Here is a 15235-nt window from a genome sequence, read left to right as displayed (position 1 = left end):
AATTTCCGTGCCATGTTTTTATAAACAATGAGTGTGAAAAAGAAGTGTCACCATCCTTTGACTTTATAATTAAATTTTCTCATTGTACCTTGACCTATCATAAATGCAACTATATTAGCCTACATGGTGAATGAAGGATTTTATTTTAAAATACAATTATTATTCAAAATGTGAAAGCTTTTCATTTTATTTCGAGTCCTCATTTTAGGCCAGCCTTGTAATTATAGTGCTAAAATGTTCACTATATAGCGTGAGTTGGATTGATAATGTGGACTCGAAAATACATAATATGAATTTTATCAAAGTAGCATTAGCGTCGATTCCCACCAGTAGAATTTATCGATATCGATAAAAAGTGCTCACTACTATGTATTTTGTTCAGTTGGTAGTATTGTTATTTGACGTTCCTGACGTATTCTTCCATGATATTGGTATTGATACGCCATGTAAATTCGATTTTATTACTTTGTATTAAGTCCTGTCTCTTAAAACGTAGTGATTATATTCTCTTTGCTTAGGCGAAACGAATTTCTCCAAAGAGCATTGTAATACTACGGAAAAGTTTCATCTACCAATACGGGAGAGAATTGCCTCATTGTGGTATTGCACATGTTTAGACGTGGCAACTTGTTTTTGTCCATTCAAGAATCGCACATGCTAGATAATTGCTCCATGATCCACCCACGTGAGACTGTATTTTTACATTACTATTTCGGACATGGCGCTGTCTCGGGTTTGATCCCAAGCAGCCAGTGATATAGTTTTTCCACTCGGTACTAGTGATGTAACGAATATTCGCATCCGCATTCGCATTCGCGAATATTCGCATATTTTTGGATATTCGCATTCGCATTCGCATTCGTAAAATTTCTGCGAATGTTTTGCGAATGTCAATATAAGAAAAAAAAATATTTGAAGATAATAGTAGACTGCCTCGGTGGCATAGTTCTACTGCATGTGCGGTACGGCAGCGCTCTAACGTCCTGGGTTCGAATCCCGGATCGGGCAAAGTGATATTTGGGTTTTTCTGCTCAGTATCAGCCCGGAGTCAGGAACTGGCACCCGATATGGCGATAGGCTCGCCCCTGTCACAGTATTAGACGGAACACACTTGGCGAAAAGTGGGTGCCCTGGTTGCGCCTCTGCATACCCCTTCCGAGATAATATTCGTAATACTGTGTGTGTAATAGTAGGTTAATAAAATCAAAATCTAAACTAAAACAATATTCTTCTACAATAAACTATAAATATAGTCTAAACAAACAAACAAAAAATTATAGACTCTCAAAGAAAAATACCTCTCTTTCTTAAAACATACCAATTAATTAACTATGTTTACCATGTTTTTAAGTTAGTAATTAAACTTCAGTAGAGGAATATTAAACTTTAAAAATAAACAAAATTGTTTCGTTTACTTTAATAAAGCTTTAAAATGTAATTCTCATTAGAACTTGTAACACAATAGCAACTAAGAAATTAAAAGCAGTTGAAAGAAACAAAAACAAATTCTTCTATAATTTTTTTATCAGTCTTTACATAACTTTTTAATGTTTAGATTATTATCATCTTAGATAATAATAAAATTTAGATAATCATCATAGAAAATTGGCGCCAAATTTGAACAAAAACTAAACATTCGCATTCGCATTCGCGAATGTCGGTAGCAGATATTCGCATTCGCATTCGCATATGTTCAAAAAATGACATTCGTTACATCACTACTCGGTACCTATCAAGCTGGAGTTCGAAATTGTGCCCGGTAAGTGTAGGGCTGCCATCCGTTCGGAATTCCCCGGATTTATCCTAGTTTAAAGGGCGTCCGGGGGCCGTCCGACAGGGGTTTTTAAAAAAAGTGTTACACTGTTGTTATCAGGGGAAGTCCATTTTTTTATATTTACATATTTAGCCCAAATGTCCGGGATTTTTGCCGTGTTTATCTGGCGTCGGCAATTGAGGTGATGGTAGCCCTAGGTAAGTGATAAAAGGGTCACCGCCCTTTAGATAGACCCTTACATATTAGGCGAAATGTGGATGAGAATGTTACATCCGTACGCCATACCTTCTCCTGAAAAGGAGAAAAGGCGAGAAGCGAAGTATATGATGTATTAACTCTTTTTTAAATGCCTACTATAATGACTTATTTCTATATTACCTACAATGCATGAGGCTAGGATACCTGCAATATCTACGATTAAAACCACGTTAGGCATTATAGAGCATATTTAATAAAAATGTAATATCATAAAGAAATATGTCTATAACAAAGTTTTATCAAAAAATATAAAAATATATCTTATCACAGAATAAAAGCACTTAGCGTCATTATTAATACAATTAAAATTGGTCCTCGATAATTGTTCATCAATCTTCATAATTATTCATGTTGATAGCCATAATATGTGCCAAATTCTCGACACAGTTGTATATAAAGACGCCATTTAACATCTTTACTGAGGCACACGGGATTGCCTATGATGATAATTTTGGCTTTCGCACGAGTCAGTGCGACGTTGAAACGCTGGAACAAGAGAATGTTATTTTCATTATTACTGTCTGAATTAATGTATAGTCATGGAATTGGAATAGTACATAAATATTAAATATGTACAACTGTATTGTACGAAATATCTAGGACTGATATCAGACTCTTTTGTAAATCTATATCAAAGGATATTAAAAAACAAATACAAATTTTTGGTGGCAACATTGACAGTCATGTGCTTTACAAAGAGAATACAATCTTTATTTTCGGAGATTTATGGCAATTTTCCATTCATTTAAAATAATAACAGTTACACTAACTGTAGCAATGAATCTCTAAGTCTATTATATGCCTGAAGCTAAGTTAAAGTTCAACGAGACCCAGAAATAGTAAGTAGTGCTCCGCTTATTGTTATCTTGTTTTGGCGAGGCCACTACCAATATATCTTTGTACTAGAGACAACACCAATACAAAGCTGAAAGACTGCACCGAACGTTGTCATATCTATGGTATTCATATGGAGCTACATTGTTGTCTAGTTCTAAAAGAAGTTCATTGTGCGTAAATTCTACACAGTGGCCGCCACCGGACAGGAGAAAAAAATCCTAGTTTTAATAATTTTACTTAACATGCTAAACGGTTTAATGTTCCCGCCACGAAAATTGACTTAGTTGCGAGCAGCACGGCGGTGCGGGTCCCACAACACGTGCGCTGGGTAGCGACGCCGCTATCCGCGCCTCTCTTTGTCGGGCATCCTTCCTATTCACCCATGTATCCGTCTCGCTCACTCGTCGCTGCCGCTCGACACAAAAAACGCTCGCGTTGCCGATCGGAAAGCGATTTGTCTATGCTCTTAAGCAAAGCCCGTTGTACAGTACGAGGTCTGAAGGCGGCACTTCGATTTAGCCTCCCCCCATTCACTTCCCCCTAAGGGGGTCGTTCAAGTATTACGTAACGTAATTTGGAGGAGGGGGGTCTCCTAAAACGTTATGTGTTACAGGGGCAGCAGGGGGGTTTGTACAACGCGTTATGTAACATTGTTTTTTTTTTATTTTAAAACAATAACAAAGGTATTTTAGAGGCTTTCAGTACTTTGCGTGGCATAATTATGAATATTAGAAAAAAAAATCACTTTAGAGTTACGTAACTTTTCGGCGAGGGCGTACAAGAAAACGTTACGGCGCGTGACATGGGTGGTGGGGGTCTAAAAAATCTTCAAAAATTGCGTTACGTAATACTTGAACAGTCCCAAGGCTGATTGTTACGGATGAGGGGCAGGGTAATAAAAAATGAAGACCCAAACACGCGGAAACAGAACGAAACAAAGTATATTACTATGGCAGTTCACCGGCCAATTTTTTAGTGTGTAGACATTTTTCTGTAGATCATATAAGTTTGACCGGCCATTTTTAGTGTGTAGGCATTTTTCTGTAGCTCACATAAGTTTGGTCATAGTAATATACTTTGTTTCGTCCTGTTTCCGCGTGTTTGGGACTTCATTTTTTATTACCCTGCCCCTCATCCGTAACACTGATACTACAAATTCTGTTCCTTACCTTATCATCTACCAGGAACCCCAGTTGGTATCTCGCGTCGTGCTCAAGCATATTAGTGTTCGCACGAACAGTTGATACGATGATAATACGCTTCTCTTTGCCTTGAAATGCTTCGACTGTCCCAACTTCTACTTTCTCGTAGCCTTTTTCGAGAAGCCACGATTTCACTTTTAGATGCCTGTGTGCATAAATATGATTAAATACATAACAATTTAGTCCTTATATTGGTAATAATAAGATCGGGCGTTTTACAAGAAAAAGTTATTTTCAAATATAAGAACATTTTGTAATCAAAGGTGCTGTGTACAGATTTTTTTCAATATTTTTGTTTTAATATCCCACTACAGAAAAAATATTATGTAAAAATTATGGGGTAGAGCTAATGTATACTTTACCTGTCGTATGTATGGCGTGACTACTCCTATATCTTCAAGCAGGACTCCGTGTTCATCCACTAATGTCGATACGTACTTTTGTACTATCTCCAATTCCATATTGTTGAAAAAACTGCACAATTAAATTAGCATATAAGACACTAAATCATCATCATCATCATCAGCCGCATAAAGTCCACAGCTGAACATAGGCCTTCCCCAAAGATTTCCAGACGGACCTGTCGAAAGCGGCCCGCATTCAATGTGTTCCCGCGACCTTTATCAAGTCGTCCATACACACAAGACACTAAATACAAAAAAAAAAAAATTGAAAAACATAATATATGACTCATTATTTACATTTCTGCCAAGATCCCAATGAAAACGTTTTGTACCTATACGACTTGAAGATAGTCTTAACTTTTTTTATGCAGGTCAGTTGTCTTAGTTATAGTTCCGCGGACTCCAACTTCACTTATTTACCTACTTTAGTTTCTAAAAACGTAAATTATTTAACAATTTATATATTTGAATAAGGAATATTCACTTTTTAATCATATAGTTTTATCATAAAACTGAATTGATCTTGGGAAAAGTTTCTTTAGTTGTAGTTGAATTTTTGAAGTCACTTGGGCCACTTAAAATGCTCAGGAAACCGCATGAAATAACCTAGTGGGTCGCAGGGTGAGTATACCTCCTCTAAAATAATGTTAACTAGTTGACCCGACGGACGTTGTCCCGTCTTAACTATGAATTTGCAGCGCGCATTCTGTCAATCGCTGACAGTTATTTCAAACAATTGACAGTTATATAAAATTAATATTTTCGTTAAGTTTTCTTAAATTTTCTAATTTTCCGCGCAATTTTTTTATTTTTTTCTCTCTTAAGAACCTTCTCCTGACAATAACAAATACAACAAAAAAAATAGTGAAATCGGTCCAGCCGTTCACGCGTGATGGCGTGACCAAGAGAAATAGGGATTGATTTTTATATATATATAGATATAGCAATGTTGATTTACCTAGTCGACGCACTTGATTTCTCCTCCTAGATAATATTCCGTGGAAGGCAATAGCGCGGCTGGGATGACCTTCATGTAAAATATCAGTATTGCTTATAGGATCTATTGCTGCTTTAGCCTGTGGAAATATACAAAAAAAATACATAACATTTTGCTTTAACATAAATAAAAGCAATCGGCGCACAGTATGTAACGCAATTCGACTAATATTATAAATGCAAAAGTTTATGGAGATAGATAAAATAAAATAAAATACTTTATTTATCACGTAGGCGAACAAAGTTGCACTTATGATACGTCAAAACAAAGAATAAGAATAATTATTATTTCTAAACAACTATTAAAATCACTTATATAACTATGGAGATTTTAAATTAGGGATAAAGTTTATACAAAAGACTAGGTACAAAAGTACAAAGTAACCAGCTCGGGCTGGCAAGTAGGGGAAATAGAAGGGTAACGCGTCGCGATCCTCACCGGTGAGGACATGAGCCCTAGCCTAGCTAACCTACCAGCCTTTCACTAGCTACCTAAGTGATGACTACCCGAAGAAGAAAGGCAGAAAGAAACTCCGGGCTTTCTTTTTTGTCATCAATTGTTCAGTACTTCTTTTGTATTTTTTCCAAGTCTTTCTTGTACATAGTCACAATAGTTATATAAGCTAATGCACGCACATCACCGTTAACATGGGATAAGATCAAATCCAATCGACTAAACCTGGAGCGGCATAAAATAAAATTAGCGATAGCAAATAAAAGAGAACATAGATTCATACTTAAATAACGGCGTACAGTGTGCATTCGCCTACATTTACAATAATAGTTTTCAATCATGAGAAAAGAAAAAAAAATAGTGATATTGAAAAGGCAAACACAACATGATCGGGATGTATGGATGTATGTTTGTATATTTGTTAACTACTGAACGGATTTGGATGAAACTTTACAGTATTTTTGGTTATACACCAGAATAACACATAGGCTTCAATTTATAATGATTTTGTGTACTTTGGTCATAATATAACGATACATGTATCAAGTCGAAAAAAAATATCCCGGAAAACTTCTTCACGCAGGCGAAGCCGTGAGCAAAAGCAAGTAATATTATATTTTCTTTGCGAGAATGCCTAAAACTAGATTAACAGGATATAACCTATATGTGTGCGCGTGCGCACGTGTGTGTGTGCGTGTGTGCATCTCTACATATGTATATGTATAATTAGCGTTTGCTAGCAGCTCTGACCGCGTGAAAATGTTTTCCGCGATAAAGTTTCGCAGCATAAAAGTCCCGCTATATATTTTCCCGGTATACAAAGTAGCCTATGTCTTTCCCAGGATGTCAAATTATCTCCATACCAAATTTCATTGAAATCCATTTTTCACGCGGGCGGAGCGGCGAGCTAAAGCTAGTGAGTTATAATCGGAGTTCAAGCTCCGTTATCTAATTAATTACTTTGTTAAACCATCTTACCTAACATACTAGGCTATTGCGCCTTTACAACTTTTGAAATCCTAAATATAAATTTCAGTTTCGAGTTTCCCCACATTTTCGATAAGTTTTAATGATATTATAAGTTAAATAAATGTCCAAAAAGTGAGTGAGGTTTAGGAATTGATCTAATGATGCCTTCAAATAAATAAAAAATTAGGGGCTCTCACAAGCACAATGAAGTTTTAATCCATTACAAATTAGAACTTTGATTGATTGTAAAACCGAACCGTAACACAAAGATAAGATATAAAATATAATGGCATGCATTCTTCATGACCGTGATAACACTTTTCCACAGTTAACCTTCAGTACTAAGAACAAAAATATGTAAAATGTCTGTGAGTACCTAATAATACTTACATTGAGTTGTTCATTGTAGAATAACGCGTTCGGAATGCGCAGTATGTCCGGGTTCGATCTGAAGTTATTCCTCAGCATGACAGTATAGTTAGGGTCACCATCTTCAGGGTGGTACATTGGAAATGTTTTCTGAAGACGTTCCATCAGCGATACGCCTAAAATCACACATTGATTTTAGAAAGAGATAGTTGTACAACTTTGGCTTTTTGGAATATAGTTTCTCCCATCACTAGTGATTGGAGGTGTTGGATGGTGTTTCTACTGTTTATGGGCGGTCATATAGCTTACTATAACGCGAACGGCAAGCTCCTTTCGTCATTCAAAGCAATAAAAAAATTGTGTGTGACGTTTCGTTGCTATACAATTCTCTTTCTATAAGATAAACTATGTCTTTGGTATCGAGATCTATGACTCAAGTCCATTCTTGAGACCATAAACCCAAATCAACAATATTCACGCGTCGGTCTCGATTTATAAATAACTTCCCACGAGAAAACAAAAGATATTTTCATAAATATTAACTTTAGACAATCTTCATTTAAGTAATAATTAAATATCCTCATGTACCTTGACTTATCATAAGCGCAACCATGTTCGCCTATGATCAATAAAGCATTTTTTTTATTTTTTTTTAAGCTTACCGAGACCATAACTCCTGGCGGAATGTGAAATTATGACCGGACCTAGCTGTAGAGGATCGCCGGCTAGGATTAAACTTCCTTTAGATGATAGCAAACCGCATATCGGTATCAAACATTGGGGCTCATTACCCTGGGCCGCTTCATCTATAAATAGGTGGGTTATATACCGCTCGTATTTTTCAGCTTTCAGCCGCCTGTAAAGTGAGGGTTAGATAAGCAAGAAAACCTGCAGAGGTCGACTTTTGCTGGCAATTTTTACAGTGTAAAGAACCACGGCGAGCTGATTTCTACAAATTATGAGCCTTGCACGACCTTCGGCAAGTTCCGCTAAAATAAATCGATATTAAGCTTATAGCTTAAGGTCCATTTTTCATACATTTTTTTTCACCTTTAATCTGGGTAACTAAACAAGTATTGACAAGTAAAGAATTTAAATTCACGTCTAGTTAGTGATTAGTTCTCGCAGTTGAAAGAAAAACGTAAAAATAATTAATATGCATGGATATTTCGGCCTTTAAAATTTCGTCGTATTAAATTTTAGATTAAAGGTGAAACAAAATGTATGAAAAATGGACCTTAAGCTATAACCTTAAAGTTATTTTAGCTATATATTGCTGCCAGAACTTGTTATTCTAAATTTAGCTTAAGATTTTTTTTACATCTTTTGCTTATAAGTAGGCATATGCTGCAACGATGGTGTACGATATCTTTCAAAATAAAAGACGTAGACCCCTGATTCTCTTTGTCTTGAATCTGTGCAAATTCGTCTCGACAGTCGACTTGCCTTTTGTATATGTAAAATCTAATTATTAGAATGATTTGCCGATCGCATTTACGCATATTAGCACTTATATTTACTGTTGGGTTCTCGAAAAACTTCACTCCTTGCCATTCATTAACGTATCGCCACTGGTTTCGATAGGCCGTTCCATTCTCAACGGCCATCGTGAACTATTCAAACAGTATTAGAAACTTTTACTCACGTGGCATATACAGAAGAATGTGCCAATGTGGTTATGGTAATGTTGTAACTCATAAATTCCTGGATGGTGACCTCCTCGAAGTCATCGCGGTTAGTGCCGTTAGAGAACGGCGCAACGCTCTCTGGTAGCGTTTCCCTGAAATTATAAAAAAGTATATTATAAACGATTTACATTTTACTAGTAACTGGTGTTAAGATATCTTTTTTGATACCGGACCCGCACTCAATACCGTGGGAACACCTGCCAATGGGATACTGGAATCCCCCAGCATAGATACTGCATGGGCCTGAAGGAAACTTGGAGATATCTAGAGTAGGGAAGTGTGGGAGGCCAGGAAATGTTTGCGAACCCTCATAGGCTGTATACTGAACTGTGTGCCTAGAGCCGCGGCAAATGTCCCCCCGTGCATGGCCTTGCACGGATATAGCCTTGGTAGGGTTGTAAATAGTCATAATGGCTCAATATTTTTTTTTAATTACAGGCCCCGCAGTCTACACCCAGGGACACCTGCGAATGGGATACTGGTTCCCTCCGGCTTAGCGACTTAGCTGGGCCCTGGAGGAGAGTAGGAGGGAATAGTTGGGAAGGAAGTGTGGGAGAAGAATTAGGAACAATCTTAGGATGGGCGGAAGGGAGAGGGCCAGAGAATGTTCGCGATCCCTTATAGGCCTCAGTGTCAACCAATAGTTATACACATTTCACTATGTGCATAGCCCGAAGCTAATCGCGCCAAAATGTGTAGATAGTAGATACCTACATAATAAATAATAGCAATTTAAAATGTATCTCTTTTCTTCACTATATAAAAAGACTACGTATCGCGAAGAAAAGAGATAGATTTTATAGCTATTGTAACTTAAATTTTTTAGGTATAGAGTAGAGCACAGAATATATATTTTGAACTGCTCGTGGCTTCGCCCTTGTGTAAAAGGACAAGACCGCCATTTGTTCTTCCTGTTATTTAATTGACTCTGTTTTATATTTACTTTTCTGTATGATGTACAAAAAAGAGTTTAAATAAATAAATAAAAGTTTTTCCGGGATAAAAGTACCTAGCCTATGTCCATCATGGTTAAACCTTACTCCATACAAAATTTCATAAAAATCGGTTCTCGACTCAGCCTTACGAGAGTAACAAACAGACCGTCGTGTTGAAATTGTTATTTATATTTTTTCTATATTGGTATAGAGCAAAATTATAGGATCCTACGCATTAAGCAGCATATCAGGGAAATAGCACAACATAGCGATACATATTGTAAATACGTGAAATTTATAATTACCAAGCTCTAAGTTTAGAATTGGCGCGCAACAGAAAATTCTTTTGCGGAAACCTTGTCCTGTATTTTACGAGAGCCGCTGCCACGTGGTCGGCGGCCATGTTGGAATCCGTGCACACCAGTATTCGATTATTGGAATTTTTCTGCACCAACTGCAATCAGGTTGTATTTGTTCTTGTATTTGTTGTTTATGTTATGTTTGTATACGTACGTATTTTATTTTATCTTTACTTGCGTAATACACCTACTTAGTGTCCGTACGTCACCCAGGGTGCCTCATTGAAAATCAGCGCTGCGGTATCAGACTAGTACTGCAGCAAGAAGCTGAATGAGGGTTCCCATTGTTGGCACAATAGGTATAATATATTTCTTTTTAATTTTATGATTTTATTCTTTATTTGTTACTATGTGCACGTTATACTGTTTGTGTGCAATAATAAAATGTTTTCTTTTCTTTTCTTTTTCTTTTCAGGTTAACATTACACATTTATGTATTGATTTCCGTACCAGATTGGAAGCTGGCAGTTTTTTTATAGCTATTTGCTAGTGGTAGGATATATTTTATATCCGCCCGGATAGCGATCATACATAAGGTTAAAACCTGGCATAGTGGCTCACGTAAGTGTCCCGCGTTCCGGGATCAGCCTGTATATATCTGGTTCCAACATGCCGGCATAATTGTGTCGAATGCCGAGGGGTAATCATCTCTCGTCAATCGACATTCTATTGGAACCCTCTCCACTTACCATCAGGTGCAGTGTCATAATACTGTGCCCATATACAAAAAAAGCTATAAACTACAAAAATTTGTATGCCTAAATCGCTGGCCTAAATCAGAAAGTTCTATGTAATTTTTTTTACACAAATTGTTTTATTAATTAATTTTTTTAAGTAAATGATTTCAATAATCCTGAAAGATAAATAAAGGGGAACCACTTATTACTTACTGATTGTCTTTTCTCATTTTTACAAACATAAAAAATTTTAAACCTCAATTTTCAACATCAATAAAAATTTACATAGGCCCTTGTTATAATGAGCCAGCGAAATGTTGATAGGTGAGTCCATATAAAGTATGAGTAAAACGAGATGAAAAAAAAAGTTTTTAATTTTTTACTAGAAAAGTAAAGCTACTTAAGTATAACCCAAATCTTCATTTTTATTAAGAATGGCTAGTAGCACATTTATTTGAACTTAATATAGTTATTTTTGAATTTCTTTTGCTCAATTTACATGCGAGGTGCGAGCATATATGCGTACCTATGTGGGTGCGCGCGTGCGTGTGTGTTACAGTTATGTTGCTTTATCTAGGAATAAATTCGGTTTCTTTTCATTTTCGAAGTTCTATTCTCACTCTATGGTATTACTATATGGTGGACAATTAATATTTCCAACTCCTCCCTATCTTTCTATTTGATTAATTTCTTTGCGGGATAATGACATTAGTTTTCCCTGAGACTCGCCGAGCTTCACTGCTCGGTGTCAGAAAATGCGTGCCACTGCTGATCCTGGCTTACAGGAGTTGTAGTGGTGGGTGTGAGGGCGGGAAACTCTCTATGGTATACGTTACCTGCAGTATAGCTTCAACAACTGTCACAGTTTTGCCAGTACCGGGCGGGCCGTGTAGTAAGTAAGGTGCTCGTCCACTGGTCTTACTTACTATATTTTCCACAGCCATACGTTGTTCCACATTATTGCCAATCAGTGCATTGTAGAACCTAAAAAAATATTTTATAGAATCAGTCATCTTCGAATTCCACAATTTAAAACTTTTCTGTAAATTTTACTTACATTGAAATCGGATATACTTTTTTCACTTTTTTACTTTTGGTAGGAAATGTCTTGGACTCTTGATGTTCTTGTTTAATACATTGGACATATTGGTGCATACGTTCTAATGAGGACCGGGATAATATAAAACGAATTTCGAAGACTTTATTTCTTTCGTAATATGCGTCAAAACTGTAAAAAATTAAGTCAGTTATATTAAAGGATTGTTAAAAACAAAGCATTACTGTAATATAATTAGAAAAAAAAACTTTTTGCCAAATACAGTGGGTACTTCTAATTCTTCTACATGGGGAAATAATTGTTTTTTCCAGTAATTATCTGCAAATACGATTAGAACAAACTTGTGCCTTAGTCCGTATTGTGTATTGCATACATACTAACTTACCACTAGATTTATTTAAAAGCTTCTATATAAAAAAAATTAAGAATAATATTATAGTCAAATATGCGTAGACAGAAATAAAACGAGTTATTCACTTACTCTTTGTGCAGTCCTTGAATTTTAACGGTGGTTTCAGTCGTATCGTTAATTACGCCTTCGAATACCACACCGGAGTCCGGCGGTATAACTAATAGAAAATCGCCTAAAAGAAAAAAATATTTAGTAACCATAGTTGTACTTGTAGATTACCAAGAGCACAGAGTGGATTAATGAAACGGACCCGAATGGACAGCTACCTTAACCGTTGTTAGGTACAGAAAATCGTATAACAAGTTTTGAAAGTATTTTAATTTGAATTCTTAGATGAATTATTGTAGATACTGGTGGTAACTCATACGTTCTTACGTATGAGAGTCCGCCTGGGTAGGGACCACCGCAACGTCTATTTCGGCCACCAAGCAGCAGTATTTAGTTACTGTTGTGTTCCGGTTTTAAGGACGTTGTAGCCAGTGTAACTACTGGACATGAGACTTAACATCTCTGGTCTCAGGATGGCAAACGCAGTGGAATACCAAACAATACTTTGTAATAAAGAGTTGGATGGTGTTTCTACTGTTTATGAGCGGTCGTATCGCTTACCATCAGGCGAACGGCAAGCTCATCTCGTCATACTTTCTAGATCCTTTAGCTCTTGTAGTTAAAATAGCTGTATTTAATAAAAACAAAATCACACTCTATATGGGTATCTACATATGTATCTGCGTTTAAAGATGAATAAAGACCAAAATTACGTAGTAAATTATAACTTACCAATCATCAGTGATGGCCTCTTTTCTGCCAAACCAGGTACAGTTAGTACATAACAACCAATTTCACGTTGTAAAGGTAAAGATGGTTTGTTGTATTTCTGAAAATTATGCAAAAAATACAATATTTTCTAAACAACATTAAAAATATAATTTTTGTGACGTTTAAAAACTAGTATCGTATAATTGTTTAAAGTGAATATAAAAATGTTACCTTCAAGTTAATCCTAAGAATTGTTTCTTCGTACCACAGAAGAGTATGAAAAAAACGAATATAATTATCTCGTGTGGGACCAGTCGATAGGATATCCCTGTAAAAAAATGTTATTAGCTTGGTAAACTAACGATCAATATCCAATAAACGATTCTCTAGAGGAATTAATAATTCGTCTACACTTCTCCTTCAGCCTTTGGAAGTTCATTACTGAATATAAATGTCTCCTAAAGATTCCCAGACCAACCTATTGAGCCAGCCTGCAAACTACAAATTAAACCTACTACTACTATGATTTTTAATAACGCCGTGACTATTATATCTAATTATAAGGACATGACGGTAGTTTTTTGCTCTGGCGCACAAACTTATTTGAAAATAACTTTAGGAATTCCCATAATAGTGTAGTATTCCCTAAATTGATAGTACAAAACCGGGGCTTGGTGAAAAAAAATATTATAATCTTATGTATGTTATTGTTCTAATACTGCCTTAATTGTAATCTTATTTTTGTTTTATGCACCGCACGTAAGATCTTTTTACTGCTTTTGAAAAGAGCAACGCCAAATCGCGGTTGACTTAAAATTTACGAAATCTAAATAAATATTGAATATAATATACACGTCACGTCACGTCAATGATATTGAATATGTGGCCTTCTCCTTAGAAAATTGTCAGTTTTAACCATGATTGTTTTAAAGCAGATTTCACTACTAATATATTGAATACTGATACTTACTTTATGTCCGCTATGTTTTCTCTATCTTCCGCAGTACAGTTTTTCGGAATATTAAGATTATTTGCAAATATACGTTTGTAATTTTTTGGCATTTTAAATACTTCTCGTCCATTCCTGCAAAAAAATAAAGGTATAAAATAAGTATAGCTAGTTTACGTGTTTTTGTAAATCAAAGACCATTTGCGACTATAGCATAAACTAGTACTGTCAATTGACACGCGATGGATATAAAAAAACATACTATAACAAAATAAAATACTCCAACAATCGAAAAAAAATGCTTATAATTAGAAACTGCATTAATTCCAAACAAATAACGGTTTGGGGCGACATGAGGGTCTACTTCGAAAAACGAAATCCGTAGTTTCGGATGACGGACCGCACATTTTGATACTACGAAGTGTTACGGATCCGATGACGGATTCGACGACGGATCCGATCCATTCATCGCAATATTTCAGACATGGAATTTATAAGAACTTATTCAATCCCTTTTTAAAACCATCTGCGAGGATAAGGTTCCACAGCTTTCTCCAAATAAAAATATACTGGAAATTGATCCTACCACTTAGGTAAGCTACAGAACGGTGACGGATCCGAAGTAATTTGGTAGTAGAGTTAAATCCGAAGTTCGTCGTTTCTTCATTTCGGACCGATGTTTCAACGTTCGTTTTTCGAAGTAGACGCCATGGTCGTGAAATTACGACCAAGCTACTTAAAGATAAAAAATAATAATAATAAATATCGGTCTATAAAAAAAACTCTTGAATGTAACTGTCTCCCAATAAGTTAAGACAATTTATCTACATAGGTGCACTAATAATACAAAACTCCAGTTATGTTTGTTCGAACCCGCTATTCTCTGGAATAATTTGTTACGCGCCGCTATCCTAGCCGATGACATCGGGCGTTTCCGGAAGTATTCGGCTGCGCGGGCAGGCTGGCAGAAGAGAAGATATGTCACGCGGCGACTATTCTATTTATTATTCTCTGGCTGGACGTTGTCAAAAGAATGTTTAAAATTGTATTCTGTAATTATTTTGCTAATATAATGTTTACTGTAAAAGAGAGTTTTACAAATTGTTTCGTTTCTGAAGTCTTTCACGAATAAAAAG

General features: G+C 36.0%; 1 protein-coding gene and 2 long non-coding RNA genes across 3 annotated transcripts; 1 reads left to right on the top strand and 2 right to left on the bottom strand.

Annotated features, from left to right (window-relative positions):
* Positions 1–2205: 2205 nt before the first annotated feature.
* Positions 2206–4212, bottom strand: LOC119192247. Its single transcript, XR_005113601.1, has 2 exons — positions 4039–4212; positions 2206–2518 (listed from the first exon to the last, which is right to left on the bottom strand). It is a non-coding gene; the product is annotated as an uncharacterized LOC119192247 (long non-coding RNA).
* Positions 2688–10194, top strand: LOC119192248. The gene is made up of 3 exons (XR_005113602.1): positions 2688–2871; positions 7921–8079; positions 9390–10194. It is a non-coding gene; the product is annotated as an uncharacterized LOC119192248 (long non-coding RNA).
* On the bottom strand, positions 4414–14262 carry LOC119192246 (putative helicase mov-10-B.1). Its single transcript, XM_037446073.1, has 12 exons — positions 14121–14262; positions 13382–13478; positions 13172–13268; positions 12461–12563; positions 11980–12150; positions 11759–11906; positions 10192–10340; positions 8909–9043; positions 7926–8119; positions 7285–7439; positions 5434–5551; positions 4414–4545 (listed from the first exon to the last, which is right to left on the bottom strand). Exons 1-12 carry the CDS (start codon positions 14210–14212, stop codon positions 4517–4519), a joined length of 1488 nt encoding a protein of 495 aa, XP_037301970.1. The 5' UTR covers positions 14213–14262; the 3' UTR covers positions 4414–4516.
* Between the last annotated feature and the right edge of the window lie 973 nt (positions 14263–15235).

The sequence above is a fragment of the Manduca sexta genome, unplaced genomic scaffold (genome assembly GCF_014839805.1).
Source record: "Manduca sexta isolate Smith_Timp_Sample1 unplaced genomic scaffold, JHU_Msex_v1.0 HiC_scaffold_2517, whole genome shotgun sequence".
NCBI classification, from domain to species: Eukaryota; Metazoa; Arthropoda; class Insecta; order Lepidoptera; family Sphingidae; genus Manduca; species Manduca sexta.
This window is presented reverse-complemented; position numbering and strand designations above follow the sequence as displayed.